The sequence below is a fragment of the Nerophis lumbriciformis genome, linkage group LG36, assembly GCF_033978685.3.
Source record: "Nerophis lumbriciformis linkage group LG36, RoL_Nlum_v2.1, whole genome shotgun sequence".
Taxonomy (NCBI): domain Eukaryota; kingdom Metazoa; phylum Chordata; class Actinopteri; order Syngnathiformes; family Syngnathidae; genus Nerophis; species Nerophis lumbriciformis.
This window is the reverse complement of record NC_084583.2, coordinates 23,159,073-23,186,449: the sequence shown is the minus strand read 5'-3', so window position 1 is coordinate 23,186,449 and position 27,377 is coordinate 23,159,073. Positions and strand designations below refer to the sequence as shown.

Here is a 27,377-nt window from a genome sequence, read left to right as displayed (position 1 = left end):
CAGCAGGTGCCTGCTCGTTTTTCGTATGTGGGTAACAACATTTAACTATGTATATATATTTCCCAATTGGTTTAACTGCCACCCGCCTGAATCTATTTAAAATCTAATTTTTTTTAATTTCAATCGCCCGACCCGACCCGACCCGACCCGCTGATAAAATCTAATTTTTTTAAATTTCATCCGCCCGATACGCGGATAATCCGCGGACTCCGCGGTTGTGCCCGCAAACCGCGCATCTCTAATATATATATATATATATATATATATATATATATATATATATATATATATATATATTAGGGGTGTGGGAAAAAATCGATTCGAATTCGAATCACGATTCTAACGTTGTGTATTCAGAATCGATTCTCATTTAAAAAAATTTTTTATTTTTTTTATTTTTTTATTTTTATTAATCTATCCAACAAAACAATACACAGCAATACCATAACAATCCAATCCAATTCCAAAACAAAACCCGACCTAGCAACACTCAGAACTGCAATAAACAGAGCAATTGAGAGGAGACACAAACACCACACAGAACAAACCAAAAGTAGTGAAACAAAAATGAATATTATCAACAACAGTATCAATATTAGTTACAATTTCAACATAGCAGTGATTAAAAATCCCTCATTGACATTATCATTAGACATTTATAAAAAATGAAATAAAAGAACAATAGTGTCACAGTGGCTTACACTTGCATCACATCTCATAAGCTTGACAACACACTGTGTCCAATATTTTCACAAAGATAAAATACGTCATATTTTTGGTTCATTTAATAGTTAAAACAAATTTACATTATCGCAATCAGTTGATAAAACATTGTCCTTTACAATTATAAAAGCTTTTTACAAAAAATCTAATACTCTGCTTGCATGTCAGCAGACTGGGGTAGATCCTGCTGAAATCCTATGTATTGAATGAATAGGGAATCCTTTTGAATCGGGAAAAAAAATCGTTTTTGAATCGAGAATCGTGTTGAATTGAAAAAAAAAAAATCGATTTTGAATTGAATCGTGACCCCAAGAATCGATATTGAATCGAATTGTGGGACACCCAAAGATATATATATATATATATATATATATATATATGTATATATATATATATATATATATATATATATATCCTGAAAATATGCAAACAAAACTGTGTTTAGATAATTGATACTCCAAATTTGCATAAACAAATCTTAAGGAATATAACATAACTTGGCTTCTGAGAGCTTCAAAATGTAATGAATAAAATGCCAAAGTTGTTGATAAACAAGCAATTATTTTAATATTTAAATATGGTCATTTTAAATGAATTATTATGATCATTTAAAATTAATTATTTCAAATATGTTTATTTTAATGTGTGATTCTATGGCTGGATGTAATAAGGAGTCAGAAAAAATACAAATAAAAATACAATTAATTTTTATGTTTTTAGCAAAATATAGAAAAAATGTATTTATTTTTTTAAATTAATAAATATATTTATTTTTAGGTAAGAAAAACATAATAATACAATTTATCCCTAGTCTGGATGATTTAGTTCTCGTCGCCCTGTTGTCCTCCCGTCTCTTCCCCAAGGATGGCCCCATGAGCTGGGCAAACGCCTGGAGATGCCCTACGTCAACAACACGGTCGGCGGCCCGTCGATGCGCAGCTCGTACATCGCCGCCCTCTACTTCACCCTCAGCAGCCTGACCAGCGTCGGCTATGGCAACGTGTGCGCCAACACGGACGCCGAGAAGATCTTCTCCATCTGCACCATGCTCATCGGCAGTATACCGGACGCCTCGTATGGAATAACGTGATTGGGCAGGCACGCTGTTTATATCGTGGGAAAGCGGACGTGAAAAAAGGCTGTCCTCATTCAGGTCCGGCTGAAAATTGGGAGATTTTCGGGAGAATATTTGTCCCGGGAGGTTTTCGGGAGTCTCCCGGAAAATTCGGGAGGGTTGGCAAGTATGTTTAGTTGGCAGTACTGTACATGCTTATTATACAGTACATAGTATTATATGTAGTATTGGTAAAACTAATGTTGCATAATACAGTACAGGCCATAAGTTTGAATAGAATAGAATAGAAAGTACTTTATTGATCCCTGGGGGAAATTCAGCACCACAGTTCGCTCACAATAGACAAGAATAATAATAAATAAAATAATATATTATATATAAATAATTTAAATATATTCTACATATAGAGGGTGTTCAGCATGGTTAGAAAAATAGTGACAGAGAATAGAACAAGGATGGACAATTCAACCCTTAACTCAACAATGAGTAGATGAGTGTTATGTGTGTGTATATGTGTAAATAAATGAACACTGAAATTCAAGTATTTCTTTTATTTATATATACATATATATATATATATAATAAAATAAATATATAAATATGTATAGTTAGAATTCACTGATAGTCAAGTATTTCTTAGATATATATATATATATATATATATATATATATATATATATATATATATATATATATATATATATGAAATACTTGACTTGGGGAATTCTAGCTGTAAATATACTCCTCCCCTCTTAACCACGCCCCCGCACCAACCACGCCCCCCGCCCCCACCCCCGACCACGCCCACCCCACCCCCCCAAATCGGAGGTCTCAAGGTTGGCAAGTATGGCGGTACAGGGGAAAAGAAGAGGGCACTAAGGCAGGTGTATTTATTATCAAGATGAAATGACGTGTGTATTCAAACAAAAGACTTGGTGTGAGACTATGTGTTGCGTCTAACGGGAGAGTGTCACCGGCAAGTGTTGAAGGTGCGTGTTGAGAGGAATGCGGAAGTCCGAAGAGGGCGAGGCTGGTTTGGAAGTCCGTGGGCAGGCGAGAGGTCGAGGACAGGAGAGAGGACGAGATCCGGGGAAGCAGCAAGAAGTCCAGGGGAAGTCCGGGGAGACGAGACACACAGCTCGAATCCAGGGAACTGCGGGGTGACGAAACAGGACACGACACAATGAGCACAGAGAGGGAGAATGCACATGAAGAGTAGCTAGAGACGTGTGGGCTGACTGTACGATACAGATGGCTACGTTCTGGCACCGGAACGCAAGACGCGCTGGTTTAAGTTGTGTGCGGCGTCCTCGTCAGCGTCAGGTGTGTTGATTGACGAGCGAGAGCAGCTGCGCAGGTGGCGCTGCCGCGGCTGGAGAGGAACGCACGCAGGCGTGTCCAGAGGCGCTCTCAGAGGAGCGCACTGAAGAATGCGCAGCGGCATGCGCTCCAGCCGTAACAGATAAAGCAAGACATTCCACTAATCAACCCTGATAAGGCACACCTGTGAAGTGAAAACCATTTCAGGTCACGACCCCTTGAAGCTCATTGAGAGAATGCCAAGGGTGTGCAAAGCAGTAATCAGAGCAAAGGGTGGCTATTTTGAAGAAATTAGAATATAAAACATGTTTTCAGTTATTTCACCTTTTTTTGTTAAGTACATAACTCCAACTATCGTGGGATCACACTCCTCAGCCTTCCCGGTAAGGTCTATTCAGGTGTACTGGAGAGGAGGCTACGCCGGATAGTCGAACCTCGGATTCAGGAGGAACAGTGTGGTTTTCGTCCTGGTCGTGGAACTGTGGACCAGCTCTATACTCTCGGCAGGGTCCTTGAGGGTGCATGGGAGTTTGCCCAACCAGTCTACATGTGCTTTGTGGACTTGGAGAAGGCATTCGACCGTGTACCCCGGGAAGTCCTGTGGGGAGTGCTCAGAGAGTATGGGGTATCGGACTGTCTTATTGTGGCAGTCCGCTCCCTGTATGATCAGTGTCAGAGCTTGGTCCGCATTGCCGGCAGTAAGTCGGACACGTTTCCAGTGAGGGTTGGACTCCGCCAAGGCTGCCCTTTGTCACCGATTCTGTTCATAACTTTTATGGACAGAATTTCTAGGCGCAGTCAAGGCGTTGAGGGGATCCGGTTTGGTGGCTGCAGGATTAGGTCTCTGCTTATTGCAGATGATGTGGTCCTGATGGCTTCATCTAGCCAGGATCTTCAGCTCTCACTGGATCGGTTCGCAGCCGAGTGTGAAGCGACTGGGATGGGAATCAGCACCTCCAAGTCCGAGTCCATGGTTCTCGCCCGGAAAAGGGTGGAGTGCCATCTCCGGGTTGGGGAGGAGATCTTGCCCCAAGTGGAGGAGTTCAAGTACCTCGGAGTCTTGTTCACGAATGAGGGAAGAGTGGATCGTGAGATCGACAGGCAGATCGGTGCGGCGTCTTCAGTAATGCGGACGCTGTATCGATCCGTTGTGGTGAAGAAGGAGCTGAGCCGGAAGGCAAAGCTCTCAATTTACCGGTCGATCTACGTTCCCATCCTCACCTATGGTCATGAGCTTTGGGTTATGACCGAAAGGACAAGATCACGGGTACAAGCGGCCGAAATAAGTTTCCTCCGCCGGGTGGCGGGGCTCTCCCTTAGAGATAGGGTGAGAAGCTCTGTCATCTGGGAGGAGCTCAAAGTAAAGCCGCTGCTCCTCCACATCGAGAGGAGCCAGATGAGGTGGTTTGGGCATCTGGTCAGGATGCCACCCGAACGCCTCCCTAGGAAGGTGTTTCGGGCACGTCCGACCGGTAGGAGGCCACGGGGAAGACCCAGGACACGTTGGGAAGACTATCTCTCCCGGCTGGCCTGGGAACGCCTCGGGGTCCCCCGGGAGGAGCTGGACGAAGTGGCTGGGGAGAGGGAAGTCTGGGCTTCCCTGCTTAGGCTGCTGCCCCCGCGACCCGACCTCGGATAAGCGGAAGAAGATGGATGGATGGATGGATGGATACATAACTCCACATGTGTTCATTCATAGTTTTGATGTGACAATCTACAATGTAAATAGTCATGACAATAAAGAGAACACATTGAATGAGAAGGTGTGTCCAAACAAAAATAAATTAAGTTTCTCAGTGTGAACATCAAATATGTTGTCTTTACAGTCTATTCAATTGAATATAAGTTGAAAAGGATTTGCAAATCATTGTATTCTGTTTTTATTTACAAATTACACAAAACGTGCCAACTTCACTGGTTTTGAGTATCGGACATAATGAAGAAGGCCGCAGTTTGAGGAGCCCAAAGCCTCAGGGGCCGGACATGGAAATGTGGATGTTTGATCAGAAAGTGCCTCCGCAGGTTATATTTCTTTGAGACTGCGTTTACTTAGTTGCAAAGCAAACACATCAGCTTTCACACTGCACTGAATTACCATGAATCAACTTAAACAAGTTGAAAAACTTATTGGGGTGTTACCATTTAGTGGTCAATTGTACGGAATATGTACTTCACTGTGCAACCTACTAATACAAGTTTCAATCAATTTCAATCAATCAAAAAACTGTCAATAAATCCACTATTCTGCCCTCGCTACTCGTTTCCAGCGTGTGCAAGCTAGTTAAGAAAAAAAAAAACGCTCCGGTTTTTGTTGGATTGATGCTTCTTCTTTTGAATTATTTTCCTTCTTTTGTTTTATTTCTTTCCACTTCTTCCTTCGCTTAGGTTTGTAAGGGGGGGCAGTGTTTCCCACAGGACAGGCATCTATTTGTGGTGGTGTGGTCGGCGGGGATGACCAAGAAGAACGCGGAGTTGGAATATAATTACAACATTTTATGTACATATTTATATACACATTTGAACAATTAGTGATTCACTGAAATATATTTATTAATTGTGGTTCTTACAAAAAATATATCTTATAAAATATAAAAGCTAAAATGTCTCTTAAAGCTCTGCCCCTTTAATTAGTGAATACTAAATAATTTAACTTTAGCCTACTACTACAACCATATTATTTACCAGCAACATGAAGTGAAACAGAGGCAGAGGTGTCCTGCCACAGTCAGTCAACCTCCTCCTCCTCCTCCTGCTGAACAGGTCGCACCTGTGGTCCGGACTGTAGGCCTACCTCCTCTCCAAGTCCAGCCCTTTTCGGCCGTTGAAAATATTTTTCTATACTCATCTGTGTGAAGGAGTGAACATCCAACATTAGAATTGATTACTAACGAGCAGAACCGTACTATGTACAGTGTCGTCTAACCTTAAGCGGCAGCAGCTCAACACATGCAGGGTTCAACGTTAAGGTTTTTTTCTACTTGCCCGACTTCTCAAATCTACTTGCCCCAATATTTTTACTTGTCCTGCCTAGGTTTTTTTCTGGCTGTGTAGTGCTCATGGCTTATATCTTACTAGAATCCTTCCCGTTGACTATTTACAACACTACACAGTAATTATTATTATTATTATTATCTATAATTACATTTAAATGGCATTGCATTGATGTAAAATTAAATGCTATTTCACATTATTTGACCAGTAGCAGTTACACCCATCTGAACATGTCAGCCACCTGTTTAAAGCCCGATCACAGTTGAAATCTTGAAATGAAGGGCCTTTAATGGCCAAAACATTAACCTGGACAACATTTTAACAGCTGGTTGGCTCAGATTTGATTCTTTTCATTGCATTCACATGCTGCAGTGGACAGTGGACAATTTAGCTTCAGTCCACGTGTGTTTATTGACAACAGGGTTATAACCTGGACACGTTAGCTCGTCGGTATGAAAACAGGTGACCGAGTCAAACAGCGGCGGTGTTAATGAAGCAGCGTCAGGCTGCTCACCGTCAGTGAAACGCTCGGTGAAATCGCGGATTAACGTTAAATATATGACGAGCCGCGAGCGATGCAGCTATAACCTATCTACCTATAACACCTGGGTGTGTTAAGAAGTATATTTATAGCTAGAATTCACTGAAATTCAAGTATTTATTTTATATATATATATATATATATATATATATATATATATATATATATATATATATATATATATATATATATATATGTATGTGTGGGAAAAAAATCACAAGACTATTTCATCTCTACAGGCCTGTTTCATGAGGGGGGGTTCCCTCAATCATCAGGAGATTTCCTGAGATTCTCCTGATGATTGAGGGAACCCCCCCTCATGAAACAGGCCTGTAGAGATGAAATAGTCTTGTGATTTTTTTTCTCACACATACATATATTGCGCTCTACTACGGTATCGAGCACTATTTTTTGGATAACCTTATTAAGACATATATATATATATATATATATATATATATATATATATATATATATATATATATATATATATATATATATATATGAATAAATAAATAAAATAAATACTTGACTTTCAGTGAATTATATATATATATATATATATATATATATATATATATATATATATATATATATATAAATAAAATAAATACTTGACTTTCAGTGAATTATATATATATATATATATATATATATATATATATATATATATAATTCACTGAAATTTATTTTATTTATATATATATATATATATATATATATATATATATATATATATATATATATATATATATATATATATATATATATATATATATATATATATATATATATATATATATATATATATATATAAATAAAATAAATACTTGACTTTCAGTGAATTCTAGCTATATGTATATCAGTGACGTGCGGTGAGGTTGATGGCTGGTGAGGCACTGACTTCATCACAGTCAGATTTACAAACATATGAACCCTAAAGAGTATCTTATTCACCATTTGATTGGCAGCAGTTAACGGGTTATGTTTAAAAGCTCATACCAGCATTCTTCCCTGCTTGGCACTCAGCATCAAGGCTTGGAATTGGGGGTTAAATCACCAACAATTATTCCCGGGCGCGGCGCCGCTGCTGCCCACTGCTCCCCTCACATCCCAGGGGGTGATCAAGGGGATGGGTCAAATGCAGAGGACATATTTCACCACACCTAGTGTGTGTGTGACAATCATTGGTACTTTAACTCATTGGCGTTGTTAGGCCTATTTTAGGGGGGCTCAAGCCCCCCTAAAATATTCTTAAGCCCCCCTAAATAATTTGGTGTTTTTTTTTGTTTTGTTTTTTTACAAATAAATGCCGACATATTCATTATAAAGTGGCCCAAATATGAGTTTAAATAAATAATCATATAACCTGTTATTATTCACTCACTTCGTAGCGTAAGGTAGAGAGCCCCTTTCGTGCGTCGGTATCCAATCCATTCCACTTGTTCATATAGAAAATGCCCACATCACTCAAATTCCAGCCCGCATTTTCTCTGTGACCTTGCTTGCGGTCCTGCAGGTGTACGAAGCACATTATCTTCCTTTACAATGAGTGAAGCTGCACAAAACCTTGTGTGTGCAATTGTAAATCATTTATTTTTTAAGTTTTGTGTTTCTTGTAGAATCTATATAAAGTAATATACATAAGCCTATTGTTAAAATAATGAAAAAAACATCATTAAATATATTTGTTTTATTGTATTGTTACATTAATAGCTGTTTTATTATTATAGGATGGCTTGTCAAACATTTAATAGGATTTTCAGAGGGAGGAAAAACCAAGACATTTAATATAAAATGTAAAATGAATAAATACATAAAAAGAAAAAGAAAATATATGGTTAAAAGCCATCGTCCCGGGGAGCATTTCATTTCGTCCCGTGCATTTAAAAAAATAAATAATAATAACAATGAATAATTTCTAAGTCTTTGTTAGCCGTTTGTGAAGTTTTGTGCTCGTGCGTAACATTCGCTCGCATCCTGTGCATCTCCTGGGGGCAAAGCCCCCCTTGTCCTTAAAAGCTAGTGACGCCCCTGCTTTAACTTAACTTTAACTTTACACATACAAACTGTAGCACACAAAAAAGCACATTTAATAAAAAAAACGTTATTATGGTCTTACCTTTACTTATAAGTGCGGGAACAGTGGTGTTCGTGTTGGAGGAGTTGTGAATGAATGAAATATGAAATCCGTGCTGCAGTCTGCAGGTGTACCTAATGTAGTGTCCTTGCAGTCGTTCACGGCTCCTCCGGCGCGAGCAATGTTGTTTTTGCACTTTTTGGCTTCTTGTTAAGTGACTTTTTTTGGGTGGATTCGGTCTTGCACGTGGAGGGTTTGGGTGTGGGCTTTGGTTGGTGTGGCGCTCTGGTCGGGGGGTGCAGTCTGCTGCGAAGGTGCCTTAAGCACCAGGAGGCGTGGTTACGCGTGCCTCAGCCAGTGCGTCTTCGCAGCAGTTTTATGATTGCTCAGCACAAGAAATACTTTACACACATACAGTTGTTGACAAAATACACTGTACATTATATACCTCAGCTAACTAAACTATGGAAATGTATAATATAATTCATATAGCAATACAGTCTCACTGCACAGCAGGCCAGCAGTTAGCCGAGTCCGTCCATGTTGAGGCACTGAGTGACGTGCCTCGACTGGCTGCTGTTCACCGCACCGTCTCTTCTCAGTATTTGAACGGCAAATGTGAAAATTCAGCGATTTTGAATAAAAATAATCTAAAACTGGTGAAGTTAAATGGAAAATAACTTTATAGTATAATCACTGGATACATATAACAATTTAATTATTTTTTTTTCTTTTTACATTTTTTTCTTTCCATGATGGCCGCACGTCACTGGATTCAACAGATTACGCATGTATTGAAACGGATGGTTGTAGTGTGGAGGCAGGTAGCGAAAACGAAATTGAAGAAGAAACTGAAGCTATTGAGCCATATCGGTTTGAACCGTATGCAAGCGAAACCGACGAAAACGACACGACAGCCAGCGACACGGGAGAAAGCGAGGACGAATTCGGCGATCGCCTTCTAACCAACGATTGGTATGTGTTTGTTTGGCATTAAAGGAAACTAACAACTATGAACTAGGTTTACAGCATATGAAATACATTTGGCAACAACATGCACTTTGAGAGTGCAGACAGCCCAATTTTCATCAATTAATATATTCTGTAGACATACCCTCATGTCAGCAGGCCAGGGAAGCTAAGGTCGATTTTCTTCTCTTGATCATCTTCGGGACGGTGTGAGCCAAGACATCCAGGGGGGTTTAGCTCGCTCGTCTGCGGGAACAAACTGCCGCCATTGCTTGCCGTGCTACCGAGGTCCTTTGTCCCTGAATTGCTCACACACTCCGGCAGAGTCAATGGGGGTCTGGCGGCAGATTTCTTTGACTTTCTTTGTTGCTGCTTGTTGTCACTTCTTCTGCAGCCGTGTAGTCGCAAGAATGATCTCTGGGATCACTAGCGCCCTCTACCACCAGGAGGCGGGATTACTGCGAGCCTCAGCCAGTGCGTCTTTTGCAGCCGTTTTATGATCGCTCAGCACAAGAAATACGTTACACACATACAGTTGTTGACAAAATACACTGTACATTATATACCTCAGCTAACTAAACTATGGAAATGTATAATATAATTCATATAGCAATACAGTCTCACTGCACAGCAGGCCAGCAGTTAGCCAAGTCATTGCGCAATCCATGGTGAGGCTCAACTGGCTGCTGACTCACTGCAAGTCTCTTCTCAGTATTTGAACGGCAAATGTGAAAATTCAGCGATTTTGAATAAAAATATTCTAAAACTGGTGAAGTTAAATGGAAAATAACTTTATAGTATAATCACTGGATACATAAAACAATTTAATTATATTTTTTTTCTTTCCATGATGGCACGTGAGGCCCCCGCCTCACCTGCCTCACCTGACTGCACGTCACTGCCAAGGACGGCACACACCCTGGCTTCCACCTGATCCACCTGCTACCATCGGGCAGGCGCTACAGGTGCATCAGAGCCAGAACAAACAGACTCAGAGACAGCTTCTTTCCCAGAGCTGTCACCATCTTGAACTCTAACTTATAATAATAATAATTCACCCCTATACTATATCCTACCCTAATACCCTACTGTGCAATAATACCCTTCGAGTGCAATACGTCCGACACTGATTGTTATTTATTACTCCGGTACTCTTGTCTTGTTCTGTATATTGTACAGTATTTTGTATTTCTATAGTGCTTTGTATATTGCACAGGATTGCTTATTATTTTTATTGGATAGTCATACTTGCCAACCCTCACGGATTTTCCGGGAGACTCCCGAAATTCAGCGCCTCTCCCGAAAACCTCCCGGGACAAATTATCTCCCGAAAATCTCCCGAAATTCAGGCGGACTCAGGTCCGCATGGACCTGAGTCCGCTTTCCCACAATATAAACGGTGTGCCTGCCCAATGACGTTATAACTGTAGAATGATGGAGGGCGAGTTCTTGGTTCCTTACGTGGGTTTATTGTTAGGCAGTTTCATTAACGTCCTCCCAGCGCGGTAACAACACACAACAACAGCAGTCACTTTTTGGTCTACAGTAAAGCAGTTCGTCTGCCGTAAACAGCAATGTTGTGACACTCTTAAACAGGACAATACTGCCATCTAGTGCATTTGATGAAAGCACTTTTGTGCGTGCCACACAGCAACGCATCATCAGACAGGGTGTTCAGCATGGTTAGAAAAATAGTGACAGAGAATAGAACAAGGATGGACAATTCAACCCTTAACTCAACAAGTATATGTGTAAATAAATGAACACTGAAATTCCAGTATTTCTTTTATGTATATATATATATATATATATATATATATATATATATATATATATATATATATATATATATATATATATATACAATAAAAGAAATATATATTTATAGCTAGAATTCACTGAAAGTCAAGTATTTCTTATATATATATAAGAAATACTTGGCGTGGTTCCTCCCCTCTTAGCCCCCCCCCCCCCCCACCTCCCGAAATCGGAGGTCTCAAGGTTGGCAAGTATGTAGATAGTAGTCTGTTTATTTCAATTGTTAGTTTTTTCTTTATTACCTGTTGTGTAATTTATTTTTACCCCATATTTGTTCCCACTACCGCACCTTAAATTGGAGTCCTTAAACTCCGGCTTATTAGTGATTCCCAGAGCCCAAAAAAAGTCTGCGGGCTATAGAGCGTTTTCTATTGGGGCTCCAGTACTATGGAATGCCCTCCCGGTAACAATTGGAGATGCTACCTCAGTAGAAGCATTTAAGTCCCATCTTAAAACTCAATTGTATACTCTAGCCTTTAAATAGACCCCCCTTTAGACCAGTTGATCTGCCGTTTCTTTTCTTTTCTCCTCTGCTCCCCCCTATCCCTTGTGGAGGGGGAGACACTCAGGTCCGGTGGCCATGGATGGGGTGCTGGCTGTCCGGGGTCGGGACCCGGAGTGGACCGCTCGCCTGTGTATCGGTTGGGAACATCTCTGCGCTGCTGACCCGTCTCCGCTTGGGATGGTCTCCTGCTGACCCCACTGTGGACTGGACTCTTACTGTTATGCTGGATCCTCTCTTACAATATTATATTACAATATTATGTTAGACCCACTCGACATTCATTGCATTCGGTCTCCCCTAGAGGGTGGGGGGGGGGTTACCCACATATGCGGTCCTCTCCAAGGTTTCTCATAGTCATTCACATCGACGTCCCACAGGGGTGAGTTTTTCCTTGCCCTTATGCGGGCTTTGTACCGAGGATGTCGTTCTGGCTTGTGCAGCCCTTTGAGACACTTGTGATTTAGGGCTATATAAATAAACATCGGTTGATTGATTGACCATCTTGAACTCTAACTTATAATAAATAATTCACCCGTGTACAATATCCTACCCTAATACCCTACTGTGCAATATTACCCTTCGAGTGCAATACGTCCGACACTGATTGTTATTTATTACTCCGGTGTCTTGTTCTGTATATTGTACAGTATTTTGTATTTCTATAGTGTTTTGTATATTGTACAGGATTGCTTATTATTTTTATTGGATAGTACCGTATTTTCCGCACTATTAGCCGCACCTAAAAACCACAAATTTACTCAAAAGCTGACAGTGCGGCTTATAACCCGGTGCGCTTTATATATGGATTAATATTAAGATTCATTTCCATAAAGTTTCGGTCTCGCAACTACGGTAAACAGCCGCCATCTTTTTTCCCCGTAGAAGAGGAAGTGCTTCTTCTTCTACGCAAGCAACCGCCAAGGTAAGCACCCGCCCCCATAGAACAGGAAGCGCTTCTTCTTCTACTGTAAGCAACCACCCGCCCCCATAGAAGAAGAAGAAGCGCGCGGATATTACGTTTCATTTCCTTTGTGTGTTTACATCTGTAAAGACCACAAAATGGCTCCTACTAAGCGACAGGTTTCCGGTTCATGAAAAGACGCAATCTCTCCATCCGCACACGGACTACTATTTCACAGCAACTGCCTAAAGACTTTCAAGAAAAGCTGGCTACTTTCCGTGCATATTGTAAAAACAAGATAGCTGAAAAAAAGATCCGGCCAGAGAACATTATCAACATGGACGAGGTTCCACTGACTTTTGATATTCCTGTGAACCGCACTGTGGATACAACGGGAGCACGTACGGTGAATATTCGCACCACAGGGAATGAGAAGTCATCCTTCACTGTGGTTCTAGCTTGCCATGCTAATGGCCAGAAACTTCCACCCATGGTGATATTCAAAAGGAAGACCTTGCCAAAAGAGACCTTTCCAGCCGGCGTCATCATAAAAGCTAACTCGAAGGGATGGATGGATGAAGAAAAGATGAGCGAGTGGTTAAGGTAAGTTTACGCGAAGAGGCCGGGTGGCTTTTTTCACGCAGCTCCGTCCATGTTGATATACGACTCCATGCGCGCCCACATCACGCTGGTTTTTAATATATTATTAAAGTTTGACTGACCTATCTGACTGTTTTTTTTGACATTCCTTTAGCGCAGTTAGATGCGGCTTATAACACGGGGCGGCTTATAGGTGGACAAAGTTTTGAAATATGCCGTTCATTGAAGGCGCGGCTTATAACCCAGGGCGGCTTATGGTGCGGAAAATACGGTAGTCTGTTTATTTCAATTGTTAGTTTTTTCTTCATTACCTGTTGTGTAATTTATTTTTACCCCATATTTGTTCCCAGTACCGCACCTTAAGTTGGAGTCCTTAATCTCGTTATATGCAAATATAATGACAATAAAGTCCATTCTATTCTATTCCACCGTGCTGCCCGGGCCCTAAAAATGCCAATTAAAAAAGAAAGAATCTGACAGCATGATATCTGGGGACTGTGTGGTGCATCTAAATGTTTCCAATACATTCCAGGCCTTTCTTAACCTGCAACATTATCTAATATTTTCTTGACCTATTCTTTTTTTGGACGTTTCTGCAGTTGCTCACATCCACCACTAGAGCGCAGCAGAGAACAAACAGCAGCTTGTGGGACATTATATAACTAGCACTGCTGCTATATAATGAAGTATGCCAATGATAAATCAACTCCCCCTCCTTTTTTTTCTTCTTTTTTTGCAAGAGGATTGAGCTAAAGCATTGAATTTCCATAATCCCTTTCATGTGGTAAGAAAACTAACCTTTTCTTAACTGCATTTGAAGAGTTTAACACTCACATTCAGAGAGCACAGCAGTTGTTACCGTCACATAAAATGTTTAAAACATTAGGAGAGTAGTGGCAGGACCGGCCTGTTCATTCCATCATACAGGCAGTGTGGTTCACAGAATTTCCACTGTTAGAATGTGTGCCCTGAAATCCCATCAGGAATGTACAGTAACAGGCTTATGTGTTCACTGTGACAGCTTACGAATAAAGGAGAACGCTTCAACACGCTTTCTTTGGTCAATCAAAGATATTTCACACGTGAGACTGAGTGAGTGTTTCTCTACCTGCTGATGACGCGAAAAGCAGGTCAGTCGCTTCGTCCCCCGAAGAGCCACTTCCAAGTGTAAACCATGTTCTGAATAAATTATCTTCATTGTATAAATCGGTGCAGTCGCTTGTCACATGTGCATGGATTCAAGTGTGATTTCATTTACTAAAAAATCCGAGTTGGTCGGGGACTGGGGAGTCGCGTCCAGGACGGGCGAAGGCGGCGTGGACAGTTTGGAGGCTTTGACCGCCCCTCCGCCCCTGAAGCCCCTCCACTCTTTGATCCACTCGTCTCTGGTGGAGGGATCCAGTTGGTCCAGATGCCTGGCTTGCACGATCGGGGTGGGGGCGATAGAGTTCCTCATCACGTGAAACACATACCTGGGGGAGAGAGCGCAGTAGTGAGAAAGTAGGCCAGTGGAAAATATGCGGCACTTTGATGTAAATCAGGGCATTCCTTCTAAATATCTGCTCTTTGAGAGGCATTAACGAGCACAAGGAAGCTGTGGAGCATCCCGGAACTTAACTGTTATCTTTGCACCTGATACATCTTTACCAACACAGCAGCGCATTCTATGAAATGATGCACGACATGCGGAATCATAAATTAAACTGAGAGGAGGAGTTTCAAAATACTAAAAAAGTAGGAAGCAAAATGACAGTGGAAAAAGCACCTTTGTTTTATCAAGTATTGTTTTATATACCTGTATGATCAGTGTCAGAGCTTGGTTCGCATTGCCGGCAGTAAGTCGGATACGTTTCCGGTGAGGGTTGGAAAATATCAAATAATATTATTGATCTCATTCATCGGGGGCGGTACCTCTGGATTGGCAGACCGGGGTGGTGGTTCCTCTCTTTAAGAAGGGGAACCGGAGGGTGTGTTCTAACTATCGTGGGATCACACTCCTCAGCCTTCCCGGTAAGGTCTATTCAGGTGTACTGGAGAGGAGGCTACGCCGGATAGTCGAACCTCGGATTCAGGAGGAACAGTGTGGTTTTCGTCCTGGTCGTGGAACTGTGGACCAGCTCTATACTCTCGGCAGGGTCCTTGAGGGTGCATGGGAGTTTGCCCAACCAGTCTACATGTGCTTTGTGGACTTGGAGAAGGCATTCGACCGTGTCCCTCGGGAAGTCCTGTGGGGAGTGCTCAGAGAGTACGGGGTATCGGACTGTCTGATTGTGGCAGTCCGCTCCCTGTATGATCAGTGCCAGAGCTTGGTCCGCATGGCCGGTAGTAAGTCGGACACGTTTCCAGTGAGGGTTGGACTCCGCCAAGGCTGCCCTTTGTCACCCATTCTGTTCATAACTTTTATGGACAGAATTTCTAGGCGCAGTCAAGGCGTTGAGGGGATTCGGTTTGGTGGCTGCAGGATTAGGTCTCTGCTTTTTGCAGATGATGTGGTCCTGATGGCTTCATCTAGCCAGGATCTTCAGCTCTCACTGGATCGGTTCGCAGCTGAGTGTGAAGCGACTGGGATGAGAATCAGCACCTCCAAGTCCGAGTCCATGGTTCTCGCCCGGAAAAGGGTGAAGTGCCATCTCCGGGTTGGGGAGGAGATCTTGCCCCAAGTGGAGGAGTTCAAGTACCTCGGAGTCTTGTTCACGAGTGGGGGAAGAGTGGATCGTGAGATCGACAGGCGGATCGGTGCGGCGTCTTCAGTAATGCGGACGCTGTATCGATCCGTAAGGCAAAGCTCTCAATTTACCGGTCGATCTACGTTCCCATCCTCACCTATGGTCATGAGCTTTGGGTTATGACCGAAAGGACAAGATCACGGGTACAAGCGGCCGAAATTAGTTTCCTCCGCCGGGTGGCGGGGCTCTCCCTTAGAGATAGGGTGAGAAGCTCTGTCATCCGGGGGGAGCTCAAAGTAAAGCCGCTGCTCCTCCACATCGAGAGGAGCCAGATGAGGTGGTTCGGGCATCTAGTCAGGATGCCACCCGAGCGCCTCCCTAGGGAGTTGTTTAGGGCACGTCCGACCGGTAGTAGGCCACGGGGAAGACCCAGGACACGTTGGGAAGACTATGTCTCCCGGCTGGCCTGGGAACGCCTCGGGGTCCCACAGGAAGAGCTGGACGAAGTGGCTGGGGAGAGGGAAGTCTGGGCTTCCCTGCTTAGGCTGCTGCCCCCGCGACCCGACCTCGGATAAGCGGAAGAAGATGGATGGATGGATGGATGTTTTATATACAATAGGGCTGCAACAACTAATCGATTAAAATCGATTATAAAAATAGTTGGCGATTAATTTAGTCATCGATTCGTTGGATCTATGCTATGCGCAGAGGCAATTAAAAAAAAAACCAACCTTTATTTATAAACTGCAACATGTACAAACAGCTGAGAAACAATAATCAAAATAAGTATGGTTGTCAGACTTTGTAGGACACGAACCCCAAGATGCGGAGAAGGTGGAAGGCATTGTGCGGGAAAACAAGATTTAATGTTCATAAAATAAAGGAAAAAACACAATCCAGGAACTAGGAACAGGAAACAGGATGCCAGGAAAACAGGAACTGGAAGACGAGGAACAAAAAGACAGCAAGCTACAAAACATCTACAATAAATAGCTTACCGCTACCGCCAGAGGTGGGTAGTAACGCGCTACATTTACTCCGTTACATCTACTTGAGTAACTTTTGGGATAAATTGTACTTCTAAGAGTAGTTTTAATGCAACATACTTTTACTTTTACTTGAGTATATTTATAGAGAAGAAACGCTACTTTTACTCCGCTACTTTTACTCCGCTACTTTTACTCCGCTACTTTTATCTACATTCAGCTCGCTACTCGCTACTAATTTTTATCGATCTGTTAATGCACGCTTTGTTTGTTTTGGTCTGTCAGACAGACCTTCATAGTGCCTGCGTTTCAACAAATACAGTCACTGGTGACGTTCACTCCGTTCCACCAATCAGATGCAGTCACTGGTGACGTTGGACCAATCAAACAGAGCCAGGCGGTCACATGACCTGACTTAAACAAGTTGAAAACTTATTGGGGTGTTACCATTTAGTGGTCAATTGTACGGAATATGTACTGTACTGTGCAATCTACTAATAAAAGTTTCAATCAATCAATCAAAAGTGTGAAGGAAAAAAGACCCTTTTTTATTTCAACCGTACATCCCGTCAAAAGCCTAAAGACTGACTGCACAGTTCCTGTCTTCACAATAAAAGTGCCGCTCCATCGCGCCTGCGCTTTCAAAACAAGAGTCTCCGAAAGCCAGCGCAAACAAGCTAGCAAGCTACGGAGTTTGCCGCCAATGTATTTCTTGTAAAGTGTATAAAAACGAATATGGAAGCTGGACAAATAAGATGCCAAAAACCAACCACTTTCATGTGGTATTAGACAGAAAGGAGGAACTTTTTTTCTCCTCCATTTGAAAACGTGGACGCTATCATCACTACTGTCTGATTACAATCAATGCAAGTCATCAGAATCAGGTAATACACCAACTTATATTCTTGTCTTCATGAAAGAAAGGAATCTATATGTGTTAAACATGCATGTATATTCATTAAAACACCTTTAACATGTAAACAAAAACGGCAAAATAAATAAATATAAATTATATACTGTGTATATATATATGTGTGTATATATATATATTTATATATATATATATATATATATATATATATATATATATATGTATATGTGTATGTGTGTGTGTGTATATATATATATATGTGTGTATGTGTGTGTATATATATATATATATATATATATATATATATATATATATATATATATGATATGTGTGTGTATGTTACTCATCAGTTACTCAGTACTTGAGTAGTTTTTTCACAACATACTTTTTACTTTTACTCAAGTAAATATTTGGGTGACTACTCCTTACTTTTACTTGAGTAATAAATATCTAAAGTAACAGTACTCTTACTTGAGTACAATTTCTGGCTACTCTACCCACCTCTGGCTACCGCTTACAGCTACACTGGCATCGACAAGTAGGAAAGACAATAATCCAGCACTGACTGGAGGGGAAGGCAGGTTTAAATAGCAGCTGGCTGATTGACCCCCAGGTGTGGCCAGGTGCCAACCAGCTGAGGGGAAGCAGCACTCAGGGAGACAATCAGGAAATTAAGACAAAATAAAAGCGCTGACAGAAAACTAAGACAAACGCAGAGGAAAAACTAAAACACAGTCAAACTGTCAGGGACAAGCCTGACAATGACCTCTGGCATCATTGCGCAGGTATCTTCTTTACCTGAGTCTCCGACCTCAAAAGTCTGACGGCGATGGAGCGTCCAGTAACGGGGGCAGGTTTGAATGAGCTGGAAGCTCTTAGCTGGAACTCTACACGTCAGCGGCACAGGACAACGGTCGTTAGCAGCTGGGATTGAGTGGCAGCTGCTTCCGGCAGACTCCTGTGCGTCTGGGCAGCCCCTATTTAGGGACCGCACTGCTCACCCCAATTGGGGAAAGGCCTAGAAAAGGTGGCCTAAAGATTGCCCACTCAACACAGTACCCGGGCAGGAAACCGCACCTGTCGGCACATTCCATTACGCGGTCGAAATACAAAGATTATACCATTTAGAATTGCAGCATGGAACATAAGGACACTCCTGGATGCCAGTTCGGACAGACCACAGCGCAGAACAGCACTTGTTGCCAGCGAGCTAAAGCGCTACAATGTGGATGTGACAGCACTCAGTGAGACCCGATTTCTCGAGGAAGGCTCACTCAATGAAGTAGGAGAGGGTTATACATTCTTTTGGAAAGGATACCCCATGGGCGGACCACACCTTCACGGAGTTGGTTTTGCAATCAAGAACAGCCTTCTGCTCAAGCTCACAGAATCACCAGTGGGTGTCAGTGAAAGGCTCATGACTCTTCGCATCCCCCTTGCAAAATGCAGACATGTCACTTTGGTAAGTGCCTATGCACCAACTCTGCCATCCAATGATGAAGAGAAGGACTGCTTCTACCAGGCACTCGATGACATCCTCAGTCACATCCCGAGGAGTGACAAAATCATGCTGCTTGGTGATTTTAATGCAAGAGTCGGAAAGAACACGCAAAACTGGAATGGTGTGATCGGCGCCCACGGCATTGGAAAAATCAACCCCAATGGCATGAGACTCCTTAGTCTCTGTGCGGAACACGATCTTACCATCACAAACACCATCTTCCAACAAAAGAACAAATATAAGGCATCCTGGATGCATCCCAGATCCAAACACTGGCACCTGATCGACTATGCGATCGTGAGGAGGGCTGACCTCAAGGACGTGCTCATTACAAGAGCTATGCGAGGGGCAGACTGCTGGACCGACCACCGCATGATTCTGACAAAGGTCAGAATGCATGTTCGGCCCCTAACACGTCACGGTGCACCAAAGAGGAAAGCACTCAACTGTGCCAGACTCTCCAGCAGCGACACCCGTGACAACTTCCGTCGCTCCCTAGCTGAGAAGCTGGCAGACATTGAGTCGCTGATCACCTCAGAGTCTGGGATGGATGAGAAGTGGGCCTCCCTATCCACCATCCTCTTTGACACTGCAGCCCAAGTCATTGGTTTAAAATCCAAGAAACACCAGGACTGGTTTGACCAGAATGCTGGAGAGATCTCCACCCTCCTGTACAGAATGCACAAGGCACACAGAGCCACCCTGAACAACCCACAATCCCAATTCCATAAAAAACAATGGCAAACCCTTCGTTCTGAGGCCCAAACAACTCTCAGAAAACTGCAAGATGAGTGGTGGATCTCAAAGGCCAATGAAATCCAGTCTCACGCTGATAGAAATGATATGCACAGTTTCTATGATGCAGTGAAAACCATCTACGGCCCCAGAAACTGCTCCCTGGCACCTGTTAGATCTGCTGATGGAACATCTTTGATCAAGGATCAGGCTATGATAGTGGAGCGGTGGGCTGAGCATTTTAAAACCGTGCTCAACCAGCCCACCCCAGTGGACCCAACTGTCCTTGCAGAGCTCCCTGAACATCCTAGCTTGCCAGATCTCGACCTCCCCCCAACATTCAAAGAAATCCTGCATGCAGTCAAAACCCTGAAAAACAATAAATCCCCTGGACCTGAGAGCATCCCGGCTGAACTTCTCAAGGAAGGAGGCTACCTCTGTACACGGACACTGCATCTCTACATTTCAGAGGTGTGGAGACGAGAGTGTGTCCCGCAACAGTGGAAAGATGCCAACATTGTGACCATCTACAAGAACAAAGGAGACAAATCCATCTGCTCCAATAGTAGGGGTATCTCTCTGTTGGCCGTTGCTGGAAAGGTCCTTGCCAAGGTCATGCTCCGCAGACTCATCCCCGCAATATCAGAACGGGTCACCCCAGAGTCGCAGTGTGGTTTTCGGAAGGACAGGGGGACAGTTGACATGATCTTTGTGACACGTCAGCTCCAAGAGAAATGCCGGGAGCAGCACAAGGACTTGTACATTGCCTTTGTCGACCTTTCAAAGGCATTTGACACAGTGAGCAGGGACCTACTGTGGCAAGTCCTGAAGAGATTTGGGTGTCCACCCAAGTTTCTCACCATCCTTGCACAGTTCCATTCTGGGATGATGGCCCGAGTGGTAGTGGGAAGACACAACTCAAAGCCCTTTGGTGTGAAAACTGGAGTGAGGCAGGGCTGTGTGCTGGCTCCAGTTCTCTTCAACATCTTCCTCGTCTGTGTCACAACACTGCTACGTAGGGGGATGGAGGAGCAGGCTGGAGTTACCATAGACTTCAGGCTTGATGGTAGCCTGTTTAACATCAGGAGGCTACAGGCAACTACCAAACTGACCTCGGAGACCATCATTGAGCTGCAATACGCCGATGACTGTGCCCTGGTTTCCCATACACCAGAGGCTCTGCAAAACATCCTCTCGGCAGCTGTAACTGCATATACCAGAATGGGACTGACGATCAACACCCAGAAGACAGAGGTACTTTGTCAGTCCAGTGCTGACCTCCCACAAAACCCCACAATAACCCTCACAGCAGCAGGGCAACAGCTGCTCACAGTGCCCACCTTCAAATACCTGGGGAGCATAATGTCTGACACCTGCTCAATGGATGACGAGATCCAGAACCGCCTCAAGCAAGCATCAGCATCTTTTGGTCGTCTAAGGAGAAGGGTTTTTCAGAACAGCAACCTCAAACTCCACACCAAAGTGCTGGTCTACAGAGCAGTATGCATCACTGCATTACTGTACGGATGTGAGGCATGGACTATCTACAGCCGCCATCTGAGAAGCCTGGAGACCTTCCATGTAAGATGTCTGCAGAAGATCCTTGGCATCACATGGAAGGACAGAGTGCCGCACACAGAAGTGCTGGAGAGGGCAGGTAGCTGCAGCGTGGAGTCCATCATGACCCAACATCAACTCAGGTGGTTGGGGCATGTCATCCGAATGCCCAGCCATAGACTCCCACGCAGAATCCTCTATGGTCAGTTACACCTAGGCCAACGCAGTGCTGGTGGGCAGAAGAAGCGGTTCAAAGACCAAATGAAGACCACACTGAAGAGATGCCAGATCAACCCCTCTTCACTGGAGGAACTTGCTTCCTGCCGAGACCTCTGGTGCTCCCACTCCTCACAAGGAGTGGATTATATTGAGGAACAGCGCACACAACACCGTGCAGCAAAACGCGTGAAGAGGCATGCTCGCCAAGCCACACCTGCTCCCCCCAGCACCTCCTTCACATGCCCGGTCTGTAACCGCATCTGTAGATCCAGGATCGGACTTTTCAAACATCAGCAGACTCATAAATAAAAGAAGATGGTCATCATCGAATCGATGGACAACCATAAGCAAGCAAGTAAGTAATATATATATATGTGTGTATGTGTGTGTATATATATATATATATATATATATATATATATATATATATATATATATATATATATATATATATATATATGATATGTGTGTGTATGTTACTCATCAGTTACTCAGTACTTGAGTAGTTTTTTCACAACATACTTTTTACTTTTACTCAAGTAAATATTTGGGTGACTACTCCTTACTTTTACTTGAGTAATAAATCTCTAAAGTAACAGTACTCTTACTTAAGTACAATTTCTGGCTACTCTACCCACCTCTGGCTACCGCTTACAGCTACACTGGCATCGACAAGTAGGAAAGACAATAATCCAGCACTGACTGGAGGGGAAGGCAGGTTTAAATAGCAGCTGGCTGATTGACACCAGGTGTGGCCAGGTGCCAATCAGCCACAGCTGAGGGGAAGCAGCACTCAGGGAGACAATCAGGAAATGAAGACAAAATAAAAGCGCTGACAGAAAACTAAGACAAACGCAGAGGAAAAACTAAAACACAGTCAAACTGTCAGGGACAAGCCTGACAATGGTGCCAGTATGCTGTTTCCCCCCCAATAAAATACTGGAAAGGATAGAAATGTAGTTTGTCTCTTTTATCCGATTATTAATCGAAGTAATAATCGACAGATTAATCGATTATCAAATTAATCGTTAGCTGCAGCCCTAATATACAATAGTTAATGGACTATTTTGTTAACCAGCCGACAGATATCCAAAAGAGCGGGAGAGTCAAACTGGTTTATATTGAGGGCCACATCACAATTATGGCTGCCCTCAGAGGGCCGCATGTAACATACAGTACAGGCCAAAAGTTTGGACGCACCTTCTCATTCAATGCGTTTTTCAGATTGTCCCTGAAGGCATCAAAACTATGAATGAACACATGCGGAGTTATGTGCTTAACTGAAAACATGTTTTATATTCTAGTTTCTTCAAAATAGCCACCCTTTGCTCTGATTACTGCTTCGCACACTCTTGGCATTCTCTCGATGAGCTTCAAGAGGTAGTCACCTGAAATGGTTTTCACTTCACAGGTGTCGTAGTTTTGATGCCTTCAGTGACAATCTACAGTGTAAATAGTCATGAAAACAATAAAAAACGCATTGAAATGAGAAGGTGTTTGGCCTGTACTGTATATAAATACAACAAAAACATAATAGCCTCCTTACACAATTGGCACAGGCAACTGTTTTGGATTATTATGTTGTTGTTTTTTTTACCAATACCGTATTTTCCGCACCATAAGGCGCCCTGGGTTATAAGCCGCGCCTTCAATGAACGGCATATTTCAAAACTTTGTCCACCTATAAGCCGCCCCGTGTTGTAAGCCGCATCTAACTGCGCTAAAGGAATGTCAAAAAAACAGTCAGATAGGTCAGTCAAACTTTAATAATATATTAAAACCAGCGTGATGTGGGCGCGCATGGAGTCGTATATCAACATGGACGGAGCTGCGTGAAAAAAGCCACCCGGCCTCTTCGCGTAAACTTAAACTTACCTTAACCACTCGCTCATCTTTTCTTCATCCATCCCTTCGAGTTAGCTTTTATGATGACGCCGGCTGGAAAGGTCTCTTTTGGCAAGGTCTTCCTTTTGAATATCACCATGGGTGGAAGTTTCTGGCCATTAGCATGGCAAGCTAGAACCACGGTGAAGGATGACTTCTCATTCCCTGTGGTGCGAATATTCACCGTACGTGCTCCCGTTGTATCCACAGTGCGGTTCACAGGAATATCAGTTGCTGTGAAATAGTAATCCGTGTGCGGATGGAGAGATTGCGTCTTTTCATGAACCGGATCCCTGTCGTTTAGTAGGAGCCATTTTGTGGTCTTTACAGATGTAAACACACAAAGGAAATGAAACGTCCGGTAATATCCGCGCGCTTTTTCTTCTTCTACGCGGGCGGGTGGTTGCTTACAGTAGAAGAAGAAGCGCTTCCTGTTCTATGGGGGCGGGTGCTTACCTTGGCGGTTGCTTGCGTAGAAGAAGAAGCGCTTCCTGTTCTACCGGGAAAAAAGATGGCGGCTGTTTACCGTAGTTACGAGACCGAAACTTTATGAAAATGAATCTTAATATTTATCCATATATAAAGCGCACCGGGTTATAAGGCGCACTGTCAGCTTTTGAGAAAATTTGTGGTTTTTAGGTGCGCCTTATAGTGCGGAAAATACGGTATATTGATGAATAACTTGCTTTGAAATCCTAAATAAAGGTAAAAAGCAGATACCGTATTTTTCGGACTATAAGTCGCAGTTTTTTTCATAGTTTGGCCGACTTATACCCAGGAGCGAGACACGGAAACCAGGATATACTTCTGCTGAAAATGTTCATACCCATACTTGCCAACCTTGAGACCTCCGAATTCAGGAGTTGGGCGGGGGGTTGAGGTGCAGGCAGCATACCCTTTCTGAATGAAATTAAATTCTTTTTTCCAATTATTTTGGAACTTGCAAGCGTATTTCTTCTTCTTACTCATCGTCGCCATGTCTCTTCTTCGTTCTTCTGCTTCGTCTCCTTCTTGTTGTGTGTGCAGTTGTGCACTGAGCTCCTAAAGCCGTAGATGTTATTGTAGGGTCCCGGAAGAGTTAATGCTGCAAGGGATTCTGGGTATTTGTTCTGTTGTGTTTATGTTGTGTTACGGTGCGGATGTTCTCCCGAAATGTGTTTGTCATTCTTGTTTGGTGTGGGTTCACAGTGTGGCGCATATTTGTAACAGTGTTAAAGTTGTTTATACAGCCACCCTCAGTGTGACATGTATGGCTGTTGACCAAGTATGCCTTGCGTTATCATTACACCAGTTAAAAGATCTTACAACGTCTCAGCATTTCTTGACATCTTCGGGTAAAGACCATTGTTAAACCCTTCCAACGCCTCATTATTATGTGACACTTATGCAAGACTGCTCTTTGTCGATTTTAGCATTTAACACAATAAAGCCAAACAAAACACCTTCCTCTGCAACTGGATTTTGGACTTTTTAACGAATCGCACACAGTACGTGAAAATAGGCGAGCACATTTCTGCCACGCTCACCATCAACACCGGTGCCCCACAGGGTTGTGTGCTAAGCCCTGTGCTCTTCACCCTCTTGACATATGACTGCATAGCCCAGGGGTCGGCAACCTTTACCAGTCAAAGAGCCATTTTGACCAGTTTCACAAATTAAATAAAACAATGGGAGCCACAAAAATCTTTTGAAATTTAAAATAAAATAACACTGCATACTAAGTTTTTTTTGTTGCTTTGTGCTATGTATAAACCAAGGGTCTCAGACACGCGGCCCACACCTTAATATGAAAATTGAATGTTAGTGCCGCCCGCTAGATTTTTATGAATTGTACTTGACAGCGTCATATTATCAACCCTCCCGATTTTTCCGGCAGACTACGAATTTCAGGGCAACTATTCTCTCGAACGTACTGTGATGGTACAGCATTTAGCGCCCACTACATCCAGCGTGCCGGCCCAGCCACACGTTGTATGGGGCTTCTGCTTGCTCACGTAAGTGACAGCAAGGCATACTTGGTCAACAACCACACAGGTTACACTGACGGTGGCCCTATAAAACAACTTTAAGACTCTTACTAATAATGCGCCACACTTTGAACCAAAACCAAACAAGAATGACAAACACATTTCAGGAGAACATATGCACCTTAACACAACAGAACAAATACCCAGAATCCAATGCAGCCCTAACTCTTCCGGGGTACAATATACACCCCCGCTACCAAACCCCGCCCACCTCAAACGACGCACGGAGTGGGGGGGGGGGGTTGATGTGTGGGGGAGCAGGGTTGGGGTGGGGGCGGAGTTTGGTGGTAGCAGGGGTGTATAATGTAGCCCGGAAGAGTCAGGGCTGCATGGGATTCTGGGTATTTGTACTGTTGTGTTTATGTTGTGTTAAGGTGCAGATGTTCTCCCGAAATGTGTTTGTCATTCTTGTTTGGTTTTGGTTCAAAGTGTGGCGCATTATTAGTAAGAGTCTTAAAGTTGTTTTATATGGCCACTGTCAGTGTAACCTGTGTGGCTGTTGACCAAGTATGACTTGCTGTCACTTGCGTGTGCAAGTAGAAGATGCATACAACCAAAAGCTGGGCTTGCACGCTGTTTGTACAGATTGTAGAGGGCGCTAAATGCTGTACCATCACGGCACGCCCTTATTATTATTCTTAGGGTGAAAATCGGAGAATATTAATCCCGGGAGTTTTATGCGAGAGGCACCGAAATCCGGAAATCTCCCGGGAAAATCGGGAGAGTCGGCAAGTATGCAGCTGAGCCGCATCAGAGTGATCAAAGAGCCGCATGCGGCTCCGGAGCCACGGGTTGCCGACCACTGGCATAGCCTCTTCAACATCCAACCTCACTGTCAAATATGCCGACGACACCACGGTACTTGGGCTCATCAGGAACAATGATGAGACAGCATACAGTGCAGAGGTCCAACAGCTGGCTTCATGGTGTGCTAACAATAACTTGGTTCTTAACACTAACAAAACCAAAGAACTAATTGTAGACTTCCGCAGGAAAGGGCAGAACAAACACCCTCCACTTTTAATTAATAACCCGTAGAAAGGGTCAAACTATTCACATTTTTAGGGGTGATCATAACAGAAGATCCATGCTGGGACATTGAAGGGGAACATTATCACCAGACCTATGTAAGCGTCAATATATACCTTGATGTTGCAGAAAAAAGACCATATATTTTTTTAGCCGATTTCCGAACTCTAAATGGGTGAATTTTGGCGAATTAAACGCCTGTCTAATATTCGCTCTCGGAGCGATGACGTCCCGCCATTTTCTCAAACACCGAATCAAATCAGCTCTGTTATTTTCCGTTTTTTCGACTGTTTTCCGTACCTTGGAGACATCATGCCTCGTCGGTGTGTTGTCGGAGGGTGTAACAACACCAACAGGGACGGATTCAAGTTGCACCAGT

General features: G+C 43.2%; 1 protein-coding gene across 2 annotated transcripts in view; it reads right to left on the bottom strand.

The window, feature by feature from the left end:
* Positions 1-2,631: 2,631 nt before the first annotated feature.
* atp10b (ATPase phospholipid transporting 10B) overlaps positions 2,632-27,377 on the bottom strand; it is a 105,914-nt gene continuing 81,168 nt past the window's right edge. The window contains exons 21-22 of one of the 2 annotated variants that reach the window (XR_012049356.1): positions 14,632-14,995; positions 2,632-2,951 (exon numbers count right to left, since the gene is read on the bottom strand). Coding sequence is in view for 1 of the 2 variants with exons in the window: in XM_061930097.2 (XP_061786081.2) it covers positions 14,746-14,995 (250 nt within the window). In the remaining variant the exon portion in view is untranslated. Of the gene's footprint in view, positions 2,952-12,341; positions 14,996-27,377 lie in introns of those variants that run through there. The other variant, XM_061930097.2, reaches the window with a different exon arrangement.